At 27.3% G+C, this 27,638-nt stretch overlaps 1 protein-coding gene across 1 annotated transcript; it reads left to right on the forward strand.

Annotated features, from left to right (window-relative positions):
* Positions 1–1,295: 1,295 nt before the first annotated feature.
* HERC2 (E3 ubiquitin-protein ligase HERC2) lies at positions 1,296–27,638 on the forward strand. The gene is made up of 76 exons (XM_089222439.1): positions 1,296–1,758; positions 1,832–1,999; positions 2,068–2,299; positions 2,359–2,616; positions 2,690–2,857; positions 2,919–3,030; positions 3,096–3,227; positions 3,297–3,494; positions 3,569–3,792; positions 3,963–4,060; positions 4,693–4,797; positions 4,871–5,074; positions 5,166–5,335; positions 5,623–5,823; positions 5,885–6,125; positions 6,193–6,300; positions 6,409–6,496; positions 7,364–7,530; positions 7,727–7,882; positions 7,937–8,122; positions 8,196–8,331; positions 8,392–8,533; positions 8,608–8,790; positions 8,848–9,013; positions 11,591–11,717; positions 11,790–11,985; positions 12,056–12,125; positions 12,186–12,319; positions 12,403–12,539; positions 12,605–12,787; positions 12,848–13,121; positions 13,186–13,384; positions 13,443–13,597; positions 13,683–13,874; positions 13,952–14,090; positions 14,170–14,381; positions 14,439–14,544; positions 14,826–15,029; positions 15,105–15,637; positions 15,703–15,906; positions 15,996–16,143; positions 16,239–16,393; positions 17,453–17,650; positions 18,137–18,271; positions 18,374–18,586; positions 18,664–18,825; positions 19,319–19,549; positions 19,633–19,875; positions 19,947–20,102; positions 20,229–20,454; positions 20,521–20,715; positions 20,776–20,864; positions 20,935–21,072; positions 21,137–21,302; positions 21,379–21,555; positions 21,667–21,813; positions 21,889–22,131; positions 22,197–22,408; positions 22,487–22,752; positions 22,836–23,050; positions 23,143–23,243; positions 23,896–24,002; positions 24,072–24,249; positions 24,334–24,483; positions 24,559–24,662; positions 24,724–24,830; positions 24,889–25,016; positions 25,155–25,442; positions 25,509–25,707; positions 25,860–26,054; positions 26,269–26,403; positions 26,489–26,654; positions 26,715–26,878; positions 26,939–27,093; positions 27,171–27,260; positions 27,326–27,638. Exons 1-76 carry the CDS (start codon positions 1,581–1,583, stop codon positions 27,467–27,469), a joined length of 13,212 nt encoding a protein of 4,403 aa, XP_089078565.1. The 5' UTR covers positions 1,296–1,580; the 3' UTR covers positions 27,470–27,638.

Raw genomic sequence — 27,638 nt, forward strand, 5'->3', positions numbered from 1 at the left:
GCGACACTACTTCACAGAGGTTACAGAGGTACTACCTATTTACTATTTAGTGTTAGTATATTAATTATTAATTAAATATTAAATATATAATTGCTAGGTATTAAAATAATTTATTTTACAATAAGTAGTACAGTACTACAGTAGGTTGAATATATTCAGGGGCGGACTGGGAGGTGAACGGCCAAGTATTCTACTGTCGGCCGTCGGGGCCGGCACTACCCGTTTATACCATCCTCTATGAATAAGATAATATTTATAATACCTACATACTTTTTCGGGTATTTATTTATCAAATGTATTAGGCGGTACTGCCGTACTGGATTGTGCATAAACACCAAAAAGATAACTTGTTTGCACACTACGAAATCAATTTTTGATTCGAAATCTTCACTAATTTCTAAATCCATGTTTAATACCTAATTATAGGCTAGAGTCATAACTAGAGACGAATTTTATGCATTTGCATGGTGATACTAAGCACATGCACTTATAAAATTGTTTGAAATGTCGGCGATTCAGACTTTATTGAATCCGTAGACCAATTTTAATTTTGCATATAAATGCATATTTGGTGGGTCGGTGCACTATAAACTTTGGGGTCATTTTTTAACAAAAAAAAAAAAAAAAAATAATAGGTACATATTTAACAATAAAAAGTTCAATCCATTTATTTAATTATAATAGACATTTTATTAGTTATTACTTATGAAAAATATCTTTTATTTATGGTAGCAAAGTATGGAATGGGAAGGGGCCCTTTAAATTTGGGGGCCCTGTGCTAGTGCACCGCCTGCACATGCGTAAATCAGAGCCTGGATACAATGTACATTATATTATTATAAACTACCGCTAGTTCGACCACAGAAAAGATTAAATCTATTCTGTGGTTCGACTACGAAAAATTAACTTATTAGTTATTACTGTATCGTTTTAATAGCCGGCAACCGATAGCAGTAGGTAGTCTTAAACTGTTTGGTATTAAAAATTTAAAAATATATTTATAATTAATATACTAATATTATCAATTGATGTTCATGAGCCCCTAGCGGCCCGGCGGCCCATATATTGAGCCGGCCCGGTGTGCTACGGCACACTAGCACACTTGGCCAGTCCGCCCCTGAATATATTTTTCACCGAAAACATTGTATTTGAAAATCTAACTTTAACTTCTGTATAGTTGGTAGTCCAGAATATGTGCGGGTGGTTGTTGTATTAATTGTTATCTGTTAAAAATGTTTGATAGCAAACTGTTTATTGATTTGATTTTAAGTGATAAGATATTACAAACGCCAAACACGGTCAAATTTGAAATAAGTTCAAAATATCTAAGATATAAAATATAAATACTGAGATGTAATACACTAATACTGCATTTAGTTTTTAACTCTTTAGTTAAGTTATACTAAATCACTTTTTTTAACTAGTTAATTATATCTAACATATTATAACTGTCTGGTTGATGATTAAATCAAAAAAAAAAAAAAATGTATAATATACATGTGATTGGACTGTTTGGACAATTTATGGAATTATTAACAATTATCTACATTTATTAATCCATTACTTGAATCAAAATCAAAATGAGTACCAAAATCGAATTTACCATAAAGCAAAAGACTGCTTTTGATCCCAAATGGCTCGCAATAGAACTTCATGAAGCATTGGACGAAAAACAACTTACCAATTATTGGAATGAAATGATAGAAGATTCTGAGCTGATCCCTGTGGACAATAGCAATTTATTGCATTCAAAAAAAGGTTTAACATTAACATGCCCTTTGTGATTTAATGTATACATTTTATATAAAAATAAACATTCGTTTTCCTTTAGTAGACCCATCTGGACGATATTATATTGGTCTTTGGGCAGTAAACTGCCCATGCAAAGATGACCCAACTGACAAGGTATGTAACTGTATTACTTGTAAATCTGATGATGTCAGTGAAACACTCAAGTCCAAACAAATGTTTGAATCTCTAATGTGGAAACCGAATTGTAGTAAGTTATTCTAATATATACATATATAACAACATGTACCAGGATTTTAATTTAATATTTTTTGTTAGATAAAGATGATGTAAAATCATTGATATCTGTATATGCGGCTGAACAAAGAAAACTATGTGAAGATATTTGTTATTCTACATTATTTTTCAATCGAACACAACTTCGGATGGCTATTGCTTCCCGTTACTTTGGTGCTTTTTATAGAGATTCTTTTTTTCAATCTAATTCAAATACTCAAACACAGTCGACAATGATACACCAAAAGTGTGAAAATTCCATTAAAATAAAAAAGTAAATAGTATTTTAACAATGTTTATTATTATTTATTAATATTATTTTACATTTTTTAGCAATACTAATGATGATGAGAAAATGTCTTTATTTGCTAAAATTGGTACACAGACTGCAATAAACTTCTCATTTGGATTTCTAGTCAGCACTTGGCGATCAGGAAATAATTCTGATTTATGCACGCAAATGCTTAAAGACTCATTAGAAGCACTGCAATGTATTCCAGAAGATTACCTTGTAGATGAAAGCAATGTTCCTACTTTCTGGATTGAAACTCTAGAAAAATCATCAAAGTTCCTATTTCAAGTAGTCAATGGGTATTATAAAATTAATATATTTTCTTAATCTCTACAATATTATTTTAATACAAATTTTATATTGCATTTTTAGAAATATAAATGTATCCAAAAAAGAAAGCGTTAATGTAAATCACATTCCAAATACTGACAGACAATTTGCTTTGTGTCTTTCATTAGAAATAGGACTACAAAAAAAGTCACTTAGTCAAATATTACAGTGTATACTTATGTTTTTTGAATTAGGATTACACTGTGACAAGTAATTCTTATTTTTATCTAATCATATTTTGAATAATATAACATCCATTTTAAATTTTTAGGATTTACAGTAGACATTTACATAATTTATTAACAATAACACTTCGCCGATTAAATTGGGTAGTAATTAGAATTCAAAACAATTTCAACTATGATGTGAATGATTCAAAAAAAGTATTCATTTTTTCTTGCATTGTTTAATTATACTGTTATAATATATATTTATTAAATTATTTTAGGATAATGTCACAAAAAGTTTTTTAAGACTAAATGGTGATGCTAATAATCCAGAACCTACTGGAATGAAACAAACAGCTGTAATGATTTTAGCATTTTTAGACCAAATAGCTGTCACTTACTTAACGCTTCAAGTAATATAAACTCAATAATATTATTCAAATTTAAATTGATTAGTAAAATTTAAAACTTTTAAATTATAGCAAAAAGTACATGAGATTAAAAATAAAAATAATATTGTACAGTATTGGGGTAAACAATTTTATCCTGAAACCAAAAAAAAAGTAATATCCACCCTTGAGCGTTTGCATGTTGAGTCTGTGGTGTGTTCAAGAAACGAAATTTTGGTGGTAACGACCAGTGGAACTTTACATTTTATTAGCTATTCAATTGATTCATTGGTAATTTGAATTTTTATATTTAATTTTTAATATTTTTTTCAAATAATTAAAAAAATCAAAAATTATATGATTAGAATTTTGAAGAAAAACAAATGATGAATGTGCCTATTAAATCTGTTGATGTTTATGATGAAACTTACTTGGCAGTTACTCAAAAAGGAGAAGTGTACTCTTGGGGTGCTAATGAATTTGGCTCTTTAGGCCATGGTCAAAACTATTCTTCTTTTCCTACTCCAGAACCAATTGTAGCATTTTCTAAGGTTATAGTTGTTATGGTTTCATGTGGAAAAGATTTCTGGTAATTATTAATTAACTATGTTAATAATGATCTTTTTTTATTTACTTATAAATATTAATATGGTCTATGTTGAAAAATTATACATTGACATATAAAAAAACAAAAAATGAAATAGTCTTATTTGTGAATTGTATAAAGAATACATATTGTACAACTTAAAATTATTTTAGTTCTGCTGTTACTGAGGATGGTAAATTGTACATGTGGGGTAAAATATTACACAGTAGTAATTGTTGCTATACTCCAGAGTTAGTTAAATCCATTTCAGGTAATTATACTTAAATATTAATAACTAGAGTGCGGATTTCTATGCAATTGCATATTTATTCTGATTTATCATCTGCTAAGTAAGCACAATATTAGTTTCATAGCTTTTATATTGATTATAATACTAAACTTTTTTAGTATATCTTTCTGAGTATTTCAACCTTTTGATGTTTTAAAGATTTATTTTATGGTGTTACTTGAATTTTAATCTTTTACTGTATGTTAAGAAGTTTCTAGAAATTTTGTTATAAATTGAAATTATTGAGAAAAAAAAATATATATATTGTTTAAATTTTGTTTTTAAATTTTTAAATCTACATTGAAATAATTAGATATATGTATGTATGGACTTCTTGTATGTGTCTTGTTATTAAGCTAATGACTTACTAAGATAAGAAAAGACCATTTCTTATATCGAACTATTAATATTATTTATTTATTAAATGTTTATGATTATGATTTATGAAGAAATAATTTTTTTTCTCATGATTTTTGAGTGCATATTTTAACTTTAAACAGTGCATATAATTGTACATATTTAAGCATTTTTAGTGTATATAAATCCGTGATCTATGTTAATTAATAATTCTTAGTTTTTTATTACTTTCATGTGCTTACTTTTTTTTTTAATAGAGTGGCATGTATCAAAAGTTTCTTGTGGAGCATCTATTAATAATACACTGGCTTTATCCAGAGAAGGATACGTATTTTCATTTGAATATAGAAACTCTGACCAAGGTTTGTTTTTTAAACCTGCCCTGTTTTGCTTCTTTTTACTACTTTTATATATATATATTTATTTTTTCATTAGGTTGTGATGATAAATCTTTGAATGTAATACCCAGCATGATTGTATTTGATTATGAAATTGTATCAGTATATTGTCATAATGATGTAAATGCTGTTATTGATTGTGCTAACAATGTGTTTACTTGGGGAAGAGGTAACAATAATATGTTAGGCCACAATAACTCATTTCGTGTCAATCGACCCAAGGAAGTTAAATTTTTAAGTGGTGAATTTCTTTTATATATATATATATATAATATATGTACAAATGTGTTTTATATGTAATCATCACTCTATATAATTATTTCTATAAATAGGCAAACGAGTTACATCTCTTTCATTAGCAGATGATTATATACTAGCATTGACTGCTACAGGCCAAGTCTATTGTTGGGGTCAGTTAGACAATGAAAATACCACCCAATGCAGACCAGTTAAGTGTTTAATGAATAGACAGGTGAAAAAAATTGCTTGCAGCCCAAATCAAGTAAATATAACTGCTAAAAAAAATGTTAAGGATGAAAATACATATTTATATTTTATTATTATTTTATGTTATAATCAATATTATTTGAATCTTAATTAATTGATAAATACTGACTTGTTAGTAATATTATATAATCTTTTTAGCAAATTAAAATTTACTAATTTATTAATTTCAAAATTAATATATTAAGATTTTAAATATTTTAAAATAATAATGAATATAAATTTTAAATCTGTTTATTTAAATATTACCAATGAATTAATTTACCTTATTTGTTAATTTTCAAGTGTTTTGCTTGGTATGATTGTGAAGAATTTAATGTTGGAACATCTACATCATTTGCAACAGACTTACAAATACAAACATTAAATTATTTAGAACAACTTTTGTCTAATGAATTTAAAGCATATAAGACATATATTGATTGGCCACCTTCTCAACAGCAAGAATGTGTATTAATATCAGTATTACATTTACTTACTTTACAGGTAAATTTAAATCTTTCAATGAAACATTAAATTATTTGTAATATACTATTTCTATTAATAGTTTCATTCTATGATTAACAATCATGTGAGTGCTGATTCTGTTGGGCTTATTGGAAGCTCAAAGTTATTATTAAGTATACGTCAAACAGTTACTGACTTAGCATCAAACACAAAAGTAATAAATACTGTTAAACAAGCTGCTCAAAAAACCTTAGAAGTTGGATGGCTTATACTATTTCAAACACCAAATGAAAGAGCTAGCATGTTATGTACTATATTACAACCTCTGACTTCGCCAAATGGTATGAAATTATTAGTCTTAATAGCTAAATATTGTTCCAATTATTTAAAACTATTTCATTGATTTAGATGAATCCCAATCAATAAGTTGTAATCAAGAGTTTATGATTAACCTCATTACAAATAGTTTATTAGGTGATAATATTCTACACACATTTTTGCAAAATGCTATTCAACGTAAGTTTATTATTTTAAGTACTTCCTATATTTGTGTGTGGAAAATAAATGTATTTTGATAATATTATTTAAAAAATTATATTGTTTTACATTTATTTATATTTCAAGGTGAGAACACTCAAAATTTTGAAAACTCAAAACACAATTTTGATGGAACAAACATATCTCTTTGTTTTATAGTCTCTCAGTTACTCAAGTATGTTGATTACATTAATACACTCTATTATTGAAGTTTATGAATTATAATTAGGGCTAGGAAGTTGATGACCTTAAAATCAATAAAAATTACCTGAAAAAATATGTAAATATGACATAAAAATGGCGAAAAATGTCCTAAAAAAATTACAGATATTAGTTTTATCTTTTATATTAATGAAAATACATTTTTTTTAAAAATATTTTGCTCTATTTTACTATAATTTAAAATATGACATAAAAATGACAAAAATTTCCTTAAAATAGGAAGATAAAAAAATAAAAAATATTTGTTTTATAAATTTATCAAAGTTTACAAATTATTTAAAAATTAAAATCATTGCATTGTACAATTAGAGCGTATTTTATGTTATCGAAAGTAAATGAACGATGATTATCTGTTAATAAATATTTATGATTGGAAAAAAACTTCTCTCTACGTACACTTAAGTGATGAGGCAAATCTGAAATGTACCAAATCATCAGCCTTGAAATCATCCGGAAAACACTCACTTGAAGCTTCTTCACCATTTAAATTTTTGAAATTGTTGACAACGACAAATGTAATCGTCGAGATGAAATTTAATAGGTACTAATCTTAGCCTGTGATAATTTCCAAGTTTTAAGTTATCGGCATAATGGTTGACAAGAAATGATAAGGAATGAACTAGTGTGAAATCAGTAAAAATTTAAGAAAATGACTTTAAAAGTAATAAATACTAAAAAATGCAAAATTAGTTATTCAGATTCACATGCTTATGAAACAGATTTGTAGCCAGGAGAGCATCGTCTAAAAAGCTCCAAAAAAAAATGCAAAATGCATCAACTTCCGAGTCCTAATTATAATGATACTTATTTTTAATTACAGCAATTATTTCACAAGTCTTTCAACACAAATCCATACTGTGAAAGTACCTTCAAACAATTTTAGTCAATCTCCTAGTTTAAAATTTATAATGACTTTTCAAAGGCTTTTAATAATGTCAATTTATCGTAAAAAAGGAAGTAAAGATGATAAATGCCATTGTGAATTGGGTAATTATAGATATATTATGTATCATCCAAATTATTTTATTTTGTTTATACATTTCATTATGAATAAAATAATAAGTTCATTAACCTGAACCTTATATTTAAATATAATAATTGTATTTATATTTTATAGCATAATTTAAGAGCATAAGAAAATATTTTATCATATATTTATCTATTTTTTAAATGGCTCTTTAAGGTATGGATGATCAAGGTGCTGAAATGCTGCTTTCAAAATATTTAAGTAATTTTGTCAAACGATCCTGTCAAGCTCTTAGATTAGCAAATCATGTGGCATCTCTAAGTTTTAAGCACTATCAAATTATCACAAAAGTTATAAATGTGACTGGATTTGGTATGATGTTTAATTTAACTTCTCATTATTTAGTTTTAATATTTACCTTTTTAGACAAGTTATTTATGGAGCTTTTAATAAGCTTAATTATGGTCCATCAAAAAAAACCTCTGTTTTTACGGGATACAGATTGGTTTGATCTTTTCATACCCTTACTTAACGCTTTGGATGCATTCAACTTGATGACCCCGAATTTAGAACGTGAAGAAGATGATAATTTGTCCTGGCCTGGATTTTCAAGTAAGAGTATAAAATTAAACATTGTTTTTAGTATTTAATAATTCAATTAATAAAAATTACAATATATTAACAGGTTATACTTGTAATACATGGTATAAAAATGTTGAAGATGTCATGTTGATTCGAAAACCTGATCTTGAAAATCATAATAGGAACGGAGGACACTGGGTAGTGTTTAATAAAAAAGTCTATGATATACAAGAAACTAGGTATTTGCTGGTTATTTTTATTGTATTATTTTTACTAAAGTTGTTGTTAACAATATCCAGATCTAGTGAAATGAATTATTCATTTGTCACTATGCTACATTCATCATCTATTTATGAACATGTACTAAGTGAAATGCCCAAAGAAACTTTACAGTCCTGTTTTGTTGGAAATTATTTGGATCCAGATGAAGACATAGTTGAAGTGAGTAATTAATATGCATTATAACTATCTTATTTTAATATAATATATTAAAATACATTACATATTTTGTGCAGCCTATTGAATCAAATTTGACTGAGCCGCTCCTTTTAGACATTCATCGAACTCTTGGTTACTTGTTGGGGCTTCATGCTCATTGGTTAACTACTTTATCCCAACCTCATTGTAGTTATCAATGTTTTAAAATTTGGTTTCCTTTATTACAAGCCGGTATTGATGATAGTAAAAATAATAACTATGTGAGTAAAAAAATAATTTAAAAACAAATTTGTATTTAATACTATTTCTTTAATTAGGACGAATGTGCAAAAATGTTAATATTAACATATAAGGAAAGTTGTAAATCTGTTGATAGTCAGATTCAATATGGACCCGATCACCCTGTTGAAGAAATTATTCAAAGTTTAGCTAAAGTTCTAGTTAAACATTTAAATTTAAATACAGCCGAAATTAGTAAAAATGGTAATGAATAAATAAACTTATAATAATGAAATATATAATACTCTGAAAATAAGTATTATTAAAACCAAACTTTATACTATTGAGACTATAGATATACTAGAGTGGAGATTAGGGTGGTCCTCCGTTATAGATGAAGTAAAAAAAAATTGCAAAATGTTCAAGTTACCGCCCTCAAATCGATTCAGTTACTTAAAAAAAGCATGAGAAAAATTTTTTAGACGAAATGGTCAACTTTAACCCGTGCCGCAAAAGCTCTAAAGTTTTAATAACGAAAAAATGTTAGAAATCGTTAGTTTTTGAATATAATTAATCATAACTCTTAAAAGAATGATTTTACAAAAAAATTTTAAAGACATTAATTGTACGTTATTATTGTTACAACAGTTTTATACTTATACATTTTTTTTAAATATATTATTATCAAAGATATTTGAGTTTGAATTTTAAAAATAAAAATTTTTGTCTATTTTCATTGCTACTGCAGAAGCTTTAGGTAATAATGTTAATGAACTTATTGTAAACCGATCATCGATACGACGCTCTCGCATAAAATACCGTAAGCAACGCGCTGAAAAAATACGTCATGACTATAACTTAGGCAAGGAAGACGCAGTTGTTATACACTGGGACGGAAAACTTCTTCCAAATTTAACCGGGAAAGGCTTAGTCGATAGGCTGCCTATAATCGCGTCAGTAAATGGTCGTGAACAACTGCTATAGGTGTCCCGGCGTTAAATAGTGGAACTGGACTTGAACAAGCCAATGCAGTATACCAAACGCTTGTAGATTGGTGTTTATATGAAAATGTACAAGCACTTTGTTCTGATACTACAGCATCAAATACAGATCGCTTAAATGGAGCTTGTGTTTTGCTTGAGCAACTATTAGAACGCGAAATAATATATTTACCATGCCGCCATCATATTTATGAAATTATATTGAAAAGTGTGTTCGATTTGAAATTTGGTGCAACATCGGGCCCAGACGTTGCAATTTTTAAAAGGTTCCAACAAGCATGGGGAACAATTAACCCTAACAATCTTAATTCTGGCATACTTAATACTAATGTAATGGATTCTGTAAATGACGTATGTGACGAAATTATTAAATTTTCTAAGGATCAACTATTAGAAAAGCAGCCAAGAGATGATTATCGAGAGTTACTAGAATTAACAGTAATTTTTTTGGGCGGAAAACTTTCAAATGATACTAGCTTTAAAATATCAGGTGCCATCCATCATGCTCGGTGGATGGCGAAAGCTATTTATAGCTTAAAAATATATTTATTTCGTGAACAGTTTCGATTAACACACAAAGAAGAAAGTGCCTTAAGAAGTATTTGCATTTTTATTGTACGGTTATATATAAAAGTATGGTTTAATTCACCATCTTCAATCAAAGCTCCTTTACAAGACTTGACTTTTATGAAAAATCTTTTACATTATGCTTCTATAGATAAAGATCTATCTCAAAATGCAGCTAAAAAGTTTTGTGGTCACTTATGGTATTTATCGGCGGAATTGTGCGCATTCGCTTTTTTCGACGAGACTGTGCCACTGGAGACTAAAAGAAAAATGATTCATGCTCTAAACAACGACGAATGTACATAAGAATTAAATTCAAATTCACAACGTTTAATTATATCTGCAAAAAATACAAACGAGTTATTAGAAAAGGAAATTGATGATTTTATATGTGTCAATACTAAAAATCTATTTAAACGATTTGCCATCAACACCACTTTTTTGAATGAAGACCCTTTAATGTGGGCAAATAATGCAGATTATAATAAAGCTCTGTCAATTTTAAAAAATATTCCAGTTATAAATGATGTTTCAGAAAGAGGAGTAAAATTTATTGAAGATTATAACAACAAAATAACTAAAGATGAATCTCAAAAACAATATCTACTACAAGTTGTTAGTGATTATTGCAAAAAATATCCTGACCATAGAAAAGAAACACTTACCCAAGTTACACAGTCATAAATTTAGTTGTATCATTTATATTTAAAATATGTTAAAAATATAAATGTTAAGTGTTAAGTCATTATTTTATTATTTTTTGTAAATTGTTTTTACAATTATTAATATGTTATTTTGATGGAAATATCTCGATTTTCAAGATTTTTTTTTTTACTTTTTGATCAAAATATTTGAAAAAATAAAATATTTGGAATCTAATTTATATGAAACAAATTTCAGTAAATTTAGTTTTCTATCATTGTATATTAACAAATTTTTTGTAACATTTTTATTTCCAGAGTTATGCTTAAGAATATCAAAAAAAATTTAAAATATTGAAAATGTTCTATTTTTGTAACTTTGGAGCTTTTGCGGCACGGGTTAAAATTAAAGAATTTGCATGAAACTTTTTTTGTATGGTTTTTTCAGGTAACTGAACCTTTTTAGGGGGGGTAATCTCAAAAAAATCAAAAATGAAAAATAAGGACCACCCTAGTGGAGATATCTACATTATTTAAAGAAACTGAGTTAAAAATGAAATTAGCAAACTAGATTAGCAGTTGTGAAATTTTTTATTTAAAAATAACTTATAATTTATATATTTATTTTACAGAAAAAGTAATACCACTGGACGTCATATTTAAATTGTTTGGTCAAATTAAAATACAAATCCTCAAAATGAAACAGGATATGAATTTAAACTATAAAGAAACATGTTCTCCTATTTTAGATAGATGCAGGTCTGTTATAACAACCATATTAAAATTGCATAATTAGTATTTCCATCATTTGAATATAACATAACTTTTTAGGTTTTTACTAAATGAACTAAGTCCAGTTTTTTCTTCTAAAATAACTGCAGCAAAAAAGTTACCTATTTTAAAAGCGGAATCTCGATGGAAAACAGTAATTAACTCTGTTGTGTCAAGCATAAAAACAAAGAAAAATGTTAGAAATCATAAAGCTCGCAACCAAAATCTTCCATTGCAAAGTATTTTAAATGACGAAGTGAGTTATTTTGTTTTATATTAAATTTGGATATTTAATGACAATTTAAAATGTTGTGATATTTCTTCAGGAAGACAAGAACAAAATTGTTATAATACCCAATATAAAATATATACCGGCTTCAGATAATGTACAAAATGGTATTATTATCAATCATACATTTTTAGTTTGATTTTAATTTGTATATATTTTGTTATTAGGTGCTTCTGAACAAATAAATGATACAGAATTGTTATCTAATAAACACAATCGAACGGAAATAAGTAAAATAATTTTATCGTTTATTCTATCAAACGTTAACATCCACGAATTAAGAAATTTATTACACTCAGAAGTAAGTTAGAATATTTTCTTATTAATCTAACATTGGTCAGTCTTTACTATTTATTAATGTCTATGTATGTTTTATAAAATTAGATAGATAGATGTAATATGATGCAAACTGGTTATGAACTTATTAATAAACTATTTAAAAATCCTACATCAATAAGTTCTGTAAAATATAGTATTATATCAGGTTGGTTATCTGCATCACCAAACAGTCCTACATCAAGGTTAGTACATGCAATTATGTTTGTAATTCTATTTTAACTATTACTAATTTATACTACTGTTATAGAAACAATAATGAAGTAGAACTTGTTTCGGTGACATATAAACTTAAGCTTTTAATAGTTAAATGTGATTTCATGAGATGTGCCTTGGAACAAATTAAAATGCTTGTTTCTCAAATAGGAGAAATTCAGAAATCAGTAGGGATTCGAGATAAAATAACAACTATAAAAAAAATGACTTGGTGCCGGTACTTATATAGTATAATAATATTTCAATTAAATGTTTTATAAATCAATGTAATTTTCAGATTTGCCATTGCAACATTTGGATCAATAACACAAATTGTAAACAATAAAGAATCTAGTCTGTTGATTAATTCTAGCATATTATCTGCCATTAACTCCATTATTAACATCTTAGATCTTGCTGCAAAACGACCAATTGAAAAAATAAATACAAAGCAGATTATTTACGAAGAGGATTTAAATAAAATAAAGTGTTTACAGGGAGCAGAAATTATACCTTTCTTAAAATTAGGTGCTAGGGTTGTTCGTGGCGAAGATTGGAAATGGGAAAATCAAGTACAAAATCATTGTTTAAATGTTGTATAATTTATAATATTACATTGAATTTTAATGTTCATAGGATGGATTACCTCCTGGTGAAGGGCAAATTGTTAGTAAAGTAGGTGATGATGGTTGGGTTAGAGTTCTTTGGGACCATGGAGTATCTAATTCTTATAGAATGGGTAAAGAAGACAAATATGATCTAAAGCTAGCACCTGGATTAGATATGGTAAATGATGAAGAATCTGATTGTAATGTTTCTTGCACAAATAATGGTGGTAAGCTTTTACTTAATATTTTATTGTTTAAAAATAAAGTTAACAAATTAATTTATAGAAATACACGAAAACTCAACAGAAAATCCATTTGATATACTGAAGTGTATCATGATAAAATTTCTTAACTGTCTTTCATTATCAAGTGCTGTTCATTCAATTAAAAAAGAAAATTCAATTCAAGTTCTTTCAAAATATTATTATCATACTTTAGAGGTGAAATTTATTGTTTGTTTCATTATTAGTAAATGTATATTTCAATATTTGTACAACCTTTGATAATATTATCTTTAATTTTTAGAAGAGTTGTAGTAGTTCTAATATTTCAAATGTCACACTTTTTCATTCTGAATGGATTAACATTTCTTTATTAAAAATAATTTCAAAAATATCTGATGAATACAAACAGCAATTTGCATGTAAGCAGTGGATTGACATGCTTTTATCCATTATTTCTCATTCGCCAACAGTGTCTACCACTCTGACTACCCAGGTTGATATACAAAACTATACTGTTATTAAAATTTTTTTATTTTATTTTATGTATGTAACATTTAAAATTTATATAAGGTGCAAACCATACAGTTAATCAAACTTTTGATTACACCTAAAATGACTGACTCATCCATTGTTAAATCTGTAGTAGAAACTCTTATGGAGGTTATTGGATCTTCAGTGTTACAAAGTAACTCTAAATATGATGTAATCGGTAAATATATTAGTTTTTATATAATTTTTGAATATTCAATAACATTTTAATGTATGTTAATATATTTATGTTTGTCAAGATGGTAAACCCACAGTGCCTTTAACTGCTTCATGTTCAAATACTATTGCTGAAGAATGTATTCTTTTATTGCGTACATTATACAATAACAACAAAAGTAAAATACCAAAAAATACTTCTGAATCACATTCTTATTTTGATTCCCTGATTATTTTAAATATAATATCTGCGACTGATTATTTGGCAAATCCAGTCCTTGAAAAAAATTTATTTGTAAGTAAAATAATTAATTTTAACCTATACTCAAAATAATTTATTATTATTTTTTAGAAACTACAAGGTTTATCATATAGTGCAATGGCATCACTAATGGTTATTGGGGGTTTTGATAACCGACCTAGAATTGGAGGAAATGTGATTAACGGAAATACTGAAGGTTTGTTAGGTCTTTAATTTTTATTATAAGAAACTCCAAAATATTTTATCACATTTTTCTCATTATTAATACACACATAAATTAAGAAGTTTTTAATCATTTCAATTTTATTTTATTCCTTGGATATCTATCTTAAATAATATTTTTTTTACTTGTTTGCTCGTTTTTTTCATATAAAATATATTTAATAATAAAAGTATTTATTAGACAATATGAGTCCATATAATAAAGCTTAAAAATTATTATATTTTAAATATTTAAATAATTATATTTAATTGAAGCTACTGTAATGAGTATTGAGAAAAAAGGAAAACTCAAAGTACTTGTACACCATACTGGGAAAGTGGAAAATTTTTTCATCAAAGACATAGAACATATTCCAAGTTGTACAATATCTATGGACTTTATATCAGAATCTATGCTCTATACATGGACAACAATGTTTTCTGCTGTAATTACTAATCAATGTTTTAAAACCGTTACAGGTAAAATATAATTAAACCAAATTAAAATTAAATAAAATCTATTTTAAATAATTTTTTTTTCTTATTTATTCTTAGGGGGATTAGTCAATGAATCTCTTCTTTGCTATCAAAAGGCATTATTAGCTGGTATAAAAGTTGTTAATGCGTTGTTACAAAACCGTATATTACTTCGCAAAATATTAACACAACTGACAACTACTGATGGAAAATCTCAGAACTTATTTCAATTAATATTATCAAAAGCTGTTCAACCCTCTCCGATAAAACCAGAATACTCAAAAAAAGAATTAGAAGAAGCAGCCATAAATTTAACTCAGTACTTAACAGTTGACGTTCAATCTAGTTCTGCTAGACATTTTAAATGGTCAAAATATTTTTCAAAAAGTACACTAAATATGCTATTAGCACAATTATCTGATATGGGTTTCAATAAGCAATGTGTATTTAGTGCTATTGAAGCACACGGTTACACATCGTTAGATGAATTAGCTGCATTATTAATGGAAGGAAAAAATGAATGTTTATCAGATGTCACTGATACTTTATCATCATATGAAGATTTTTCAGATAGAGATGAATCATCAGTAACAGAAGAGTGTCCTGAAAATGTAATTTTTTGCACTGATTTCTCATATTGTTTGTTAATTAATTTAGGTATATTTCTTTTTTACAGCCTACCATCAGTGACGAAAAAGTAACTTTTAAAAGACGCAATGATTTTGATAGTGCTGATGGATATGCAAACTATGTAAAATATGCTGTTGATGTAGGCATGATTGTACGCTGTTGTAGAGAGTATGAAAGTATTAATGTTGGATGTGAAGGTAAAGTTATTAAAATTATGAGAGATGGCGGATTACATGATCTTAATGTCAAGGTATTTATAAAATTATAAATTGTATATATTACCTCATACACAAAGTTATAAAATTAAACATAACAAATATATTTATAATTAATTTATAGGTAGACTGGAAATCTATTGGCATTGTGTATTGGGTACGGTATATTCATATAGAATTAATAGATTATGGCAATTCACCCTATGAATGTGATTCAGTAGACAACAATAAACTTAATGACAAAATAAACTTACCTCAAGAATCTAATGATGGTAAATATTAATAATCCTAATTAAGAATTATAAATTTAGTGATGAATATTATTATTTAATCAAAGTAAATAAACTGTTTATAATTTTTTTTTCAGATAAAAATACTATACAAATATCAAGTCATCCAAATAAAGAACATATTTCAGAATTCATTATTAAATGTACTTCTTCTGCTGAAGAAAATCTACTCTCAAATTTATTTGATTGGAAATCAGATAGTCGCTGGACCAGTGAAAATACAAAAGGAGTTGTAAGAAAACAAAATGTTTAATATAACTAATCCAGAAAAATTTAGCTAAATCATTTTGGAATATATCTATATCTGTATGAAGCCCATTTTGCATTATCTATACAAAAATTTACCATTAAAAAAATTGTAGATCTTTTTATACCTTCATATACTTTAAAAAAACATTAAGACTAAATTCATATAAATAGTAAAAATACAATTTCTTGAATAATTTAAAAAAAATAATAATTTCAGTTCTAACTTCCGTAATGAGCTATTCACTATACCTATGCCTCTTAAAAAACTAATAATATCTCAATTGTAATAATCAATCACAAGTCTATATATTCTTTTAAATCTACATCAAAATATAATTTAGACAAAAAGTTATATCAATTTTAAATGTACCATCAGATATTAACTATTTGATTATTGCATCAAGTTTAAACATTTATAATGACCAAGAATCAAAATTCTTTATGGTCCTGGTCCACTTTCATGCTACCATGAAATAAAAAAAATTAATGTTACTCTCTAGTGGTGAATAATATTTATCCACTACTGATAAAACTATTGTTAGGTCCCTTAGAAGCATCAGACACAGCTTGTATTATGCACCTTCTTCTTCTAATATTTGCTTTTGATACCTAAATTGCTATTAACACTGTCTAATAAAAAAATTAAATTGCATACAAATTAAATTATTAATATTTGCTGCTTAAGAAATTCTACTTTTATGTTTATTTATAATGCTTGACATAAGTTCTACTGTTTTTTATGCTCTTTGCTTATTATGCGTAACACAACATTCAATTCACTAATTTAATGAGGCTTCCAAGACTCCAAGTCAAACTGGATAATTATGATTTTTAAAATCCATAGAATTAAAATTATATAATATAATTAGCTAATGAATAGGTAATTTTAATCTCTTTTTGGATTTGTGATACTCAAACCATGTATGGTACCATGGGAATAGTATGAAAATACTAATAATAAGAAATTTAAATAGAAATGGGATTATATTTTAATAGTTATCTGGATCTTTAATATAAATATATATGTTATTTGTTTTTTTAGCATTGGATAAAATTGGAGCTTCGTCCAAATATAGCAATTCGTACTTTGCTAATGAAATTAGATGAAGAAAATGAGAACTGTAAGCCATTATTTGTAATTGTGAATGCTGGTGTAAGTTTTAATATGATGGAAGAAGTTAATCGTGTCATTATAAATTCTTTGGATAGGACTTTACAACTTTTACATTCAGTGAATAAGGTAATTTGAAATATTATAGTGAATATATTATTTTATTAAAAATAATTGTAAAATATAAAAATAATATAGTTCTAAACCTGACACTTAACTCTTATCTCTTACTTCCTAGGTAAGTTAAGCTACCATTAAACTACCTGGTAAGGATAATTATAATAATTAGTCGGAAGTTAGTAACCAAACATCCGTGCAAAAGTGCATTTGAGTATTACAAAAATTGCAATTACAAAATTTAGATAATTTGTTTCAATATTGCAGGCTTATTTTTAATAGAAATACTTTCAGTTTGGAATAAAATAGCCCTTTATAATAAATTGTTGTCAATTTTAGAACTCTATAGTACTATTTTAACTACCAATTTATAATTTACTATTAAAATATATTGTTAATTTTATATAATATTACAATAATTGGTTAGTAGGAAAGTAGTTTCCTGTAAAATGAAAATAGTGAATTAAAATAAAATAATTTTAATTAATTTAATTTCAGTGCCATAAATGTGTTGAAATAATAATGCGAACTAATGAAAAAACTTGTATTATAACTGGATTGAAAATTGATGTGATGATAATTAATCAAGAATTTGTATCAAACTCAATAACATCTCAATTTGATGCTGTTCAAGTAATCAATATATAGATTTTAATAAAATAACAATAAATTTAAAATATTTTCATCTTTGTTCACTATTCTGTTTCTATTATTTATTATCACATGTGTGTTTAGGAATTTCCACCTCAGCCAGAAATAGAATCGAAAATCAGAGTGGATTCTGAATACGCTGTTTATGTTTGGGGTTTAAATGATAAGGGCCAACTAGGAGGATTGAATGGATCTAAGGTAAAAAGACCAACTTTTAATGAAGCGCTTACTGCACTTAAGCCAATTGAAATTGTTGGAGGATCGAAATCATTATTTATTGTTTCAAACGAGGGCAAGGTATAACTTAGTATAACTGAAGTATAGCAATAGTTTTTTTATATTGATTGAATTAATCATCATAATTATTAATTTAGGTATTTGTGTGTGGAGATAGCAGTGGTGGTCGACTAGGTATACCATTCTGTGGTAAAGTTAGTTCCCCACGACAAATACCTGGCCTCAGCCAATTTGTTATCAAAACTGTAGCTGTGCATTCTGGTGGAAAACATGCAATGGCATTATCACTTGATGGAAAAGTAATTTGACATTTGTTATTGTTGTTTTCATAATTTATAGTTATAATTTAATAATTTCTATGAAAATATAATTTAAGATACTTCCCAGACTATGAAAAATCTTCAAAAAGAAAAATGTAACACAAAATTATTTGGTCAATATACTAAAAATATACCAGAAATTACTGGCACATAGAACTTCTTAACTTATTGAACGCGTAATTTGAAGTGATGCATTTCACTTAGGTTTGATAACTGATTTCTGTCATTTCTGATTATTTCAAAATTGTTATTATTCAAATAAATATTTATCTGTATTTGACTAAATATATTTTAATTTAATTATGAATACTACCTATGGCTTGTGACAATTTATTAATTCATTTTTTCTTTATTCATGTTTTCAATACTTCCAATTAGATTCATATCTGCATGTTTGTCAAAAAATGTTCTTATTTATACATTGTTAATATCTAGATCTTAGTGAAATATAATTGTTATTTTAATTATGCAGGTTTTATCTTGGGGTGATGGTGAGGATGGTAAACTTGGTCATGGTGATACACTTACTTTGGACTCTCCAAAACTTATTGACACATTATTGGCCAAAAGAGTATCTTATATAGCTTGTGGTAGTGCTCATAGTGCAGCAATCACTTCTGATGGAGAATTATATACTTGGGGTCAAGGACAGTATGGTCGATTAGGACACAGTGATGAAGTTTCTCAATACACTCCAAAACTTGTAAACTATTAAATTTATATTATTTATTAAATTATGTTAATAATTATCATTAAACATGTATTCAATTTTTTTAATTTTTTTAGGTTAAAGAATTTGTTGGAAAAAATATTACTCAAGTAGCATGTGGGAGTCGAGATGCTCAAACTCTTGCATTAGATAGTGAGGGTAATGTCTATTCATGGGGCGATGGAGATTTTGGTAAACTTGGTAGAGGTGGTAGTGATGGTTGTTGTACTCCACAAAAAGTAGAAAGATTAGTTGGACATAGAGTTGTACAAATAGAATGTGGTGCTCAATTTTCTGTTGCATTAACTGCAACCGGCCAAGTAAAATATTTTATTTTATTTCAGATTTTGAATAATTGTGTGAATGCTTATTATTTTATTTTCATTGTTAGGTGTGGACCTGGGGTAAAGGCGAGTACTACAGGTTAGGATTGGGTAGAGTTGAACATGTACGAAGACCAACTCTAGTTAATCAACTGAAATTAGTTACAATTGATCATATTGCTGTTGGTACATTGCATTGTATTGCTGTGTCTACACAAGGGGATGTAAGTTGTATTTAAGTTCAAATATTTTTTGTTACAGTTGTGTTTTAATTGTTAATATTTATGGTATATAATATTTACTAATTTGTTATATTTTTCATTTTCTAATTTTATTAATTATTATTTCAGGTCTATTGTTGGGGTGATAATGATCATGGTCAACAAGGCAATGGTACAACAAATGCTAACCAAGAACCTAGATTGGTTACTAATTTCAATAACATAAAAATAAATCGTGTTGGTTGTGGTTCTTCCCAATCTATTGCCTGGAAATGTCCTGTATTACCTTTACTGATGTCTCATGAACATGTGCAATTTCCTAGAATAAAAGATTCAATGGGAGCTACTACTTTAAGTATGTGTTTAATTTTTTGCATATACAATGTATATTACTAAATACCCTAATAAAACTCATTATTAGATGAAAATGTTGAAACTAAAATGAAGATTGAAGAAGATCAAAATAATTGTGAAAAGGAATCTTTATCGAGGACCATATTATCATTAGACTCAGCTGCTGCTAAGCAAAATGCTCTTCAACATGTCTTAAATGCTCTACGAATTACTTTAGCTCGAGAAATTGTACTTGCTGCTCTCATGTCCCCTTCTACTGATGGTAAAGTGATTCATTAATCAGTGTTTTAAAAATTCTTAATTAATTTTCATATATTTTTAGATACAAACATAAATCATGAGATAATCCAATCAGATCAAGGTGGTGGTGAAGCACCAGCTCCAGTCTTAGATGTTAATCTCTTACATTTAGTATGTATATGTACATATATTTGGAATTTAATATTAAGACAACATTTTTATTGGTGTTTATAAATTTTAGAGTAATGTGGTAACTCCAGATAGTGTAGAAAACTCATTACATATTCCATCTTCTCTCACCACATCAGCTAGTACATTGTCTTCAAAGGCTACCAACACTATGTCAATTGTTGCTGCTACTATAAAATCAAAAAATCAAGTAAATAATTGTTTTAATTATTTAAAAAAAAAAGTCTATGTTAAAATTGAAACATATTTTACAGGTGATTGGATTAAATGATATGTCATTGCTTGCTCATAAAACAATTGATAGTTTTTTATGTACATTAGATGAAAAAAATATCAGACTTTTATTGGACTTAGCAAAATTAGCATCTGTGTATAGGCTCGGTCCAACTGCAGAATCCATTTTAATAAACACTTTTATTTGTAAGAACAATTATATTTTCATTAATGAATTACAAGCATAAAATGGATAATTATAAACAAATCTCCCATTTTACAGCTTTTATACACTCTAACAAACATATAAAACTATTATTAGAGTATTGTGTATCAGAAATGGAAGCTATTTACGCGCATTGCTCATTTCTAGTATCACCACCTTCAAAACATACAGTTCAGGAGAGTTCTCATCCTTATCAAGATGACTCCCATCTGTCTGGATATGTATCTATACCTGGTATTTAAAAAAAAAATAATAAAATTTAGAGAATTTATTTAAAGAAAATGTTTATACACAAACTATTGTAAAATATAATATATGAAATTTAAAAATATATTTTATCATTAGGTGCTATTGCTTTATATGTTGAGTTCAATCAAAATTGTTCAACTGAAAAACTCAAAGATACATTAACATTAATGGATGGTGCTGAAAATGTCATCAGTGTCCGATCAGGAAGAGACACAGAGTGGGCTATGCCATTGTTCATTCAACGTTAGTAACTTTTATTTAATATTTTAATATTTAATTGTAAATACTAAGTATGCTATATGCTTATAAAATTATAAGGTGATGAACTTCATTGGAAATTTAAGAGTGACAAATCTTTGAATGGTTGGGGCTGGCGTTTTGTTGTGTATCCAATTATGCCTTTAACAAGACAAAGTGGTACTGACCGTGAAGTACTTTCCCGACCATGTTTACCAGTTGTTCGTAGTTTACTACAAGAATGTTTAAAACGACAAAACGATATAACACTTACTAAACGACTTACTGCCACATTGATGTTGTCATTACATTTAACTACACTGAGTATAAAAAATACATAATTTAACTTTAAAACTATCACTTTTAATATTTAAAACATTATCAAATAGCTCTTGAAGAAAGAATTTGGTGTATTAATAATCTGAGTGTGATATTCAAACGTTATCGAGATCTGGCATATGAATTATTTGTTTTACCATATGGAGAGGGTTGTGTAGCTGATATACTTGTCCGTACTGAGCATTTGATGTTCAAGCAGTTTGAATATGAAGAAACAGCTGTATTATGTGGAACACAACTTTTTTATTCTGAATATTTCAAAGTATTTATTTTACTTCTCTGTCTAAAGTAAAACTTGATTAATATTAAAATGTTTACTATTTTTATTTTATTTATATAGACTTTAGTATATATGATGAAATGGTTAAACAGTAGTTTACGATTCTGGCATTTTGATGCTTCTTGGTTTGTTGACTACTGTTTTGGTATTGATGTGGCTGGAGCTTTGATTAATCGAGAAAATTTTCCAGAAGAATTTATTAATCAAGTGCACAAAAAAATAAAATGCATTGATAAAAATTATGATAGAGATGGTGAACATATATTTATCAATAACTTAAAATTCACAAAAGAACATGATGAACAGCTGTTACAGTGGTTAAATAGGTAATTTGTATAAATATAATATAAATTGACTATTATAATTTATCCTTTGAAATACTAAAACTAAGTTCCCATTTTTTTTTAAGTAAACCTGAAGATTGGAATATGACTTGCGAGGGAAATGGTCAAGTAGTGTATGTTTGGGGTCACAATCATAGAGGTCAATTGGCATGTATGGATTCTAGTCAAGTTAAAAAACCATTGGCATGTGATTCTTTGTCTGTTTTGAAGCCTACTCAGGTTATTGGAGGAGAGCAAACTATGTTTGCAGTTACTTCATATGGAAAAGTATATGCTTCAGGTAAATTTATAACAAAATGGTTACCTAAATTAAATAAAATTCATTATATCAGTATAATAGTTTAAAGTTAATAAATGTATTTGTACATATAGGATATACCGAAAGTGGGCGTCTTGGTATTGGCCCATATAATCCAAAAAACCCTTATGTAGTGACTCCTCAACTTGTCCAAGGTCTTAACAACATAATTAAGGTACTATTTTCATACAAAACATTTATAAATACTTATTATTTTATTTAATTATGGGTTGTGACTTTGTGAGCCTAATATAATTACAAAGATATTATTAAACCTAAGTGAGTATACCGGGTTGCCATTCGTCTTGATTTCCCCGGGACACTACCGGTTTTTACTACAGAGACCTGATATTTTTCTTTTCCTGGCCGGGACGTGGATAAGTACCGGTTTCTTAAAATAAGTCCCAAATTGTTCACGTGTGAATAACAAACAATAAATAATTGTCGGAAATTTCCGAGATAGCCGAGGACCGATAATTTTATCTTATATAATATTATATATATTTATATTATTATAAATTATAATATAATAAAAATATTAAACAATGTTGAACTAAAAAAAGTATTATCAAAAATTCCAAAGAATGTGTCATGGGGGGGGGGGTATTATTGCGTCCAGACTTGTATTTTTGTATAAATGGCAACCCTAGTATACCACATATACAACTTTACAATTCTTAAACTTTTTTACTAGACTACGAAATATAGTTTAAAATAATAGGTAATGAAACACAGTTATAATAATAAACATAGGTAATAATTGAAACAGTATCTATAAAAAATGTATTAATTAAATTATATTAAAAATTTGTAATTATTTTGTTAAGGTGGCTGTCAATTCAGGGGGTCGCCATTGTTTAGCTTTATCAACAACTGGAGAAGTATATGCATGGGGAGATGGAGATGATGGCAAACTAGGGCTTGGGAATAGGGTGTAAGTGTATTGATTTTTAAATTTTTACATAACAATTTTTCTTCCAATAACATATTTACGATTTTACAGTTCATATTCAAAACCTCAATTGGTACAAAGCTTAAGTGATAAATCTATTATTGATATTGCTTGTGGTGGTTTCCATTCTGCTGCAATTTCCCGTTATGGTCATTTGTATACATGGGGAAAAGGTCGATACGGACGTTTAGGGCATGGTGATTATGAAGATTATTTATACCCAAAATTGGTAAACTATTTGTATTAATTAATAACGATTTGTAGTTAATATTGACAAAAATAAAAAACAAGCTGCTTAATACTGTTTTTTCAGGTCCAAGGCTTAATTAACTATCATGTTGTTAAAGTTGCATGTGGTAGTGGAGATGCTCAAACAATGTGTGTCACTTCAGATGATAATGTTTGGTCATGGGGTGATGGAGATTATGGAAAACTTGGACACAATATTTCAGAATCATGTAAAGTATGTACAATTAAAACTAAAAATGCAACTAACAAATAATAATAAACGTTTTTCATTAATATTTGTACATATTAGTTACCATGTAAAATTGAATCACTTTCGGGCAAGGGAATCATTCAAATTGATTGTGGATCACAGTTCTCAGTTGCATTGTCGGCTAATGGAACACTATACACATGGTAAATTATTACAACTTTCAATACTACTTATTACTTATAAACTGTATGTTTTTATTTTTAGGGGTAAAGGAGATTATTTTAGACTGGGCCATGGATCTAGTGAACATGTACGTAAGCCAAAACCAGTCAGTGGACTACAAGGCAAAAAAATTATTCAATTTTCCACAGGTTTAAACAAATTTTATTTTATTAAAAGTTCATATGTATAATTCACCTTATTATTTAGGATCACTTCATGTACTTGCATTGACTGATGATGGAGAAGTATATGCCTGGGGAGATAATGATGAAGGTCAACTGGGTGATGGTACTGCACATCCGATAGCAAGACCCCGTCCTATTGCAGCACTTAAGGTGAACTAAAATTTGATTAAATATAGATGCACAGTTGTATTTTTATCACTTTTGTTTATAATTGTTTATCATATGCATTAAAAATATATTGTATAATACACAATTAATTTATATTATTTTGTATTTTAAATGTATTAGGGAAAACACATTCAGCAAGTGAGTTGTGGATCAGCTCATTCGTTTGCATGGGCAAGTGAAGAAGCTTGTCAAACAGAAAACTCAACTCCAATTACAATACCACTAGAATATGATTTATTACAAGAATTCAGTGTGCATGAATTAAGAAATAGATTACTGTTGTTGTATCATTTTACAATTACAATCAATCAAACTGTTTTATTATTCATGCCAATTCATGGAGAAATCAGTTTAGATGCAATACGACCATACATGGTCTATCCAGTGAAAGAAAGCATATTTAAAAGAGTATGAAAAATATAACTATAACCTTTATAAAAAGTATAGATGATAATATTTTTAATTTGTGTTCAGGTAGTTCAGTTAACAACGGTTAGAGAACAGCGACATGGACCAATGTTTGAATTAAATAGGATTAGAACACGTAAAACACGAAAATCAACATGCAATGATTATACACATACAGTATTTGGACAAATGGTGAACAATATGGACTTTTTAGATGAAGATTCTTTATTTTTGTGTCATCGAGTATGGAAAGTTCAATTTGTTGGTTAGTTCAGTATATTAATTATTAATTAGTATACTATATTAATTAATAGTTATTTTTAGATTTAAAGTAATACTAATAGACATTAGTTATTACTTAAAAAAGAAAAAACTAGTAGATGTGAAAAAAAAAATTTAAAGCTTATATATTTCTAGGTGAGAGTGTAGATGATTATGGTGGTGGATATAGTGAAAGTATTGCTGAAATGTGTGAAGAGTTACAAAATGGATCCTTACCAATACTAATACAAACACCAAATGGCCGTGAAGATACTGGGACAAGTCGAGATTGTTTCATACTGAACCCATCAGCTACAACCAAAGTTCATACTAAAATGTTTGAATTTCTAGGTAAGATTAAATTTTAGTAATGAAAAAATTTGTTTTAAGTTAACCAATAATAATCAGTATTTAAAACATAAACTTTATTTTTAATTGATTTTTATATGCATTATTGCAATGTATCTATTGTTATGTACTTATGTATAACTTGTAACTATAAATAAAGTAGAATTATTTAAAAAAATTTAAATATTAATTAAAATATCTAATTATTTAATTATAGGTGTATTAATTGGAATAGCGATCCGAACTTGTAGTCCGTTGAGTTTAAATCTTGCTGAACCTATGTGGAAACTATTGTGTGGCATGAAACTTATGCCTACAGACTTGATTGAAATCGATAAAGATTATGTTCCTGGTACCTAATTTAATATTTTTTTATATGCAATACTAATTTTTATTTCAATTATTATAAATTTTAACAAAACACAAACAATCTATAGGACTACTATATGTACGAGACTTGGAAGGAGAAGATGAATTTGCAAACCTTGATATATCATTTTGTACTACCTCCTCTACAGGTCATACAGTTGTTTTAAGCAGTCAACATAAACGTGTGACACAGCATAATAAACATGAATACATACAAGCTTGTTTAAACTTTAGGTAATAATTATTTATAATAATAAAAAAAAATACACATTTAACTAACACATATTTATATAGGTTACAGGAATTTAATGCACAAGTGAAAAGCATTCAAGAGGGTATGGCCAGAGTTATACCAGTGCCATTATTATCTATATTCACAAGTAGTGAATTTGAAGCCATGGTTTGTGGTTCACCAGAAATACCTATTAATATGCTACTCAGTATTGTTACATATAAAGGTATAATATATATATATATATAAAAAGCTATAGTAATAGTAATAATAATTTTTAAAACAGGTGTTGAAGCTCATGATAAGCTAGTTCAATGGTTTTGGGAAATCTTAAGTGAATTTTCTAATCAAGAGCGATCATTATTTTTACGATTTGTTTGGGGACGTACAAGACTACCAAGAACTATTGAAGATTTTCGTGGCCGAGATTTCGTTCTACATGTCAGTATATTATATTTATTATTACTTATACAAATATTTTTTTTTTTAATTTTGAATAACATTTTTTTTTTTTGTAGGTTATTGATCGTTATTCGCCCGCAGATAATTTTTTACCTGAAAGCTATACATGTTTTTTTCTTTTGAAAATCCCTCGCTACAGTAATAAAGTAAATATATTATTTAATAAAAATAAAAAAATACTTATACAACTATATTTTTTACTGTATTTTAGGATGTAATGAATGAAAAACTTAAGTATGCTATTCATTTTTGTAAATCAATTGACACTGATGATTATGCTAGAATTGCGTTACCCAGAAGTATGGATGGGTCATCTGTAGATACTGATAGTTTAATCAGTGAAGAAGATACTTAAATCTTAATATCTTTATTTATTTTATTAATCAAAAAATATTTTAATTTTTTATAAATATAATAGATTTATTTACAATAAAAATGAAATGTCCATTATATTCATTATTTGTATGTAGGTATTTCTACTTATTAAGTTACTGAATAAAGTACCTAATTATAACATTTAAAAA

Source organism: Diuraphis noxia, unplaced genomic scaffold (genome assembly GCF_037042655.1).
Source record: "Diuraphis noxia isolate RWA-SAM2 unplaced genomic scaffold, SU_Dnox_SAM2 contig0003, whole genome shotgun sequence".
Taxonomy (NCBI): Eukaryota; Metazoa; Arthropoda; class Insecta; order Hemiptera; family Aphididae; genus Diuraphis; species Diuraphis noxia.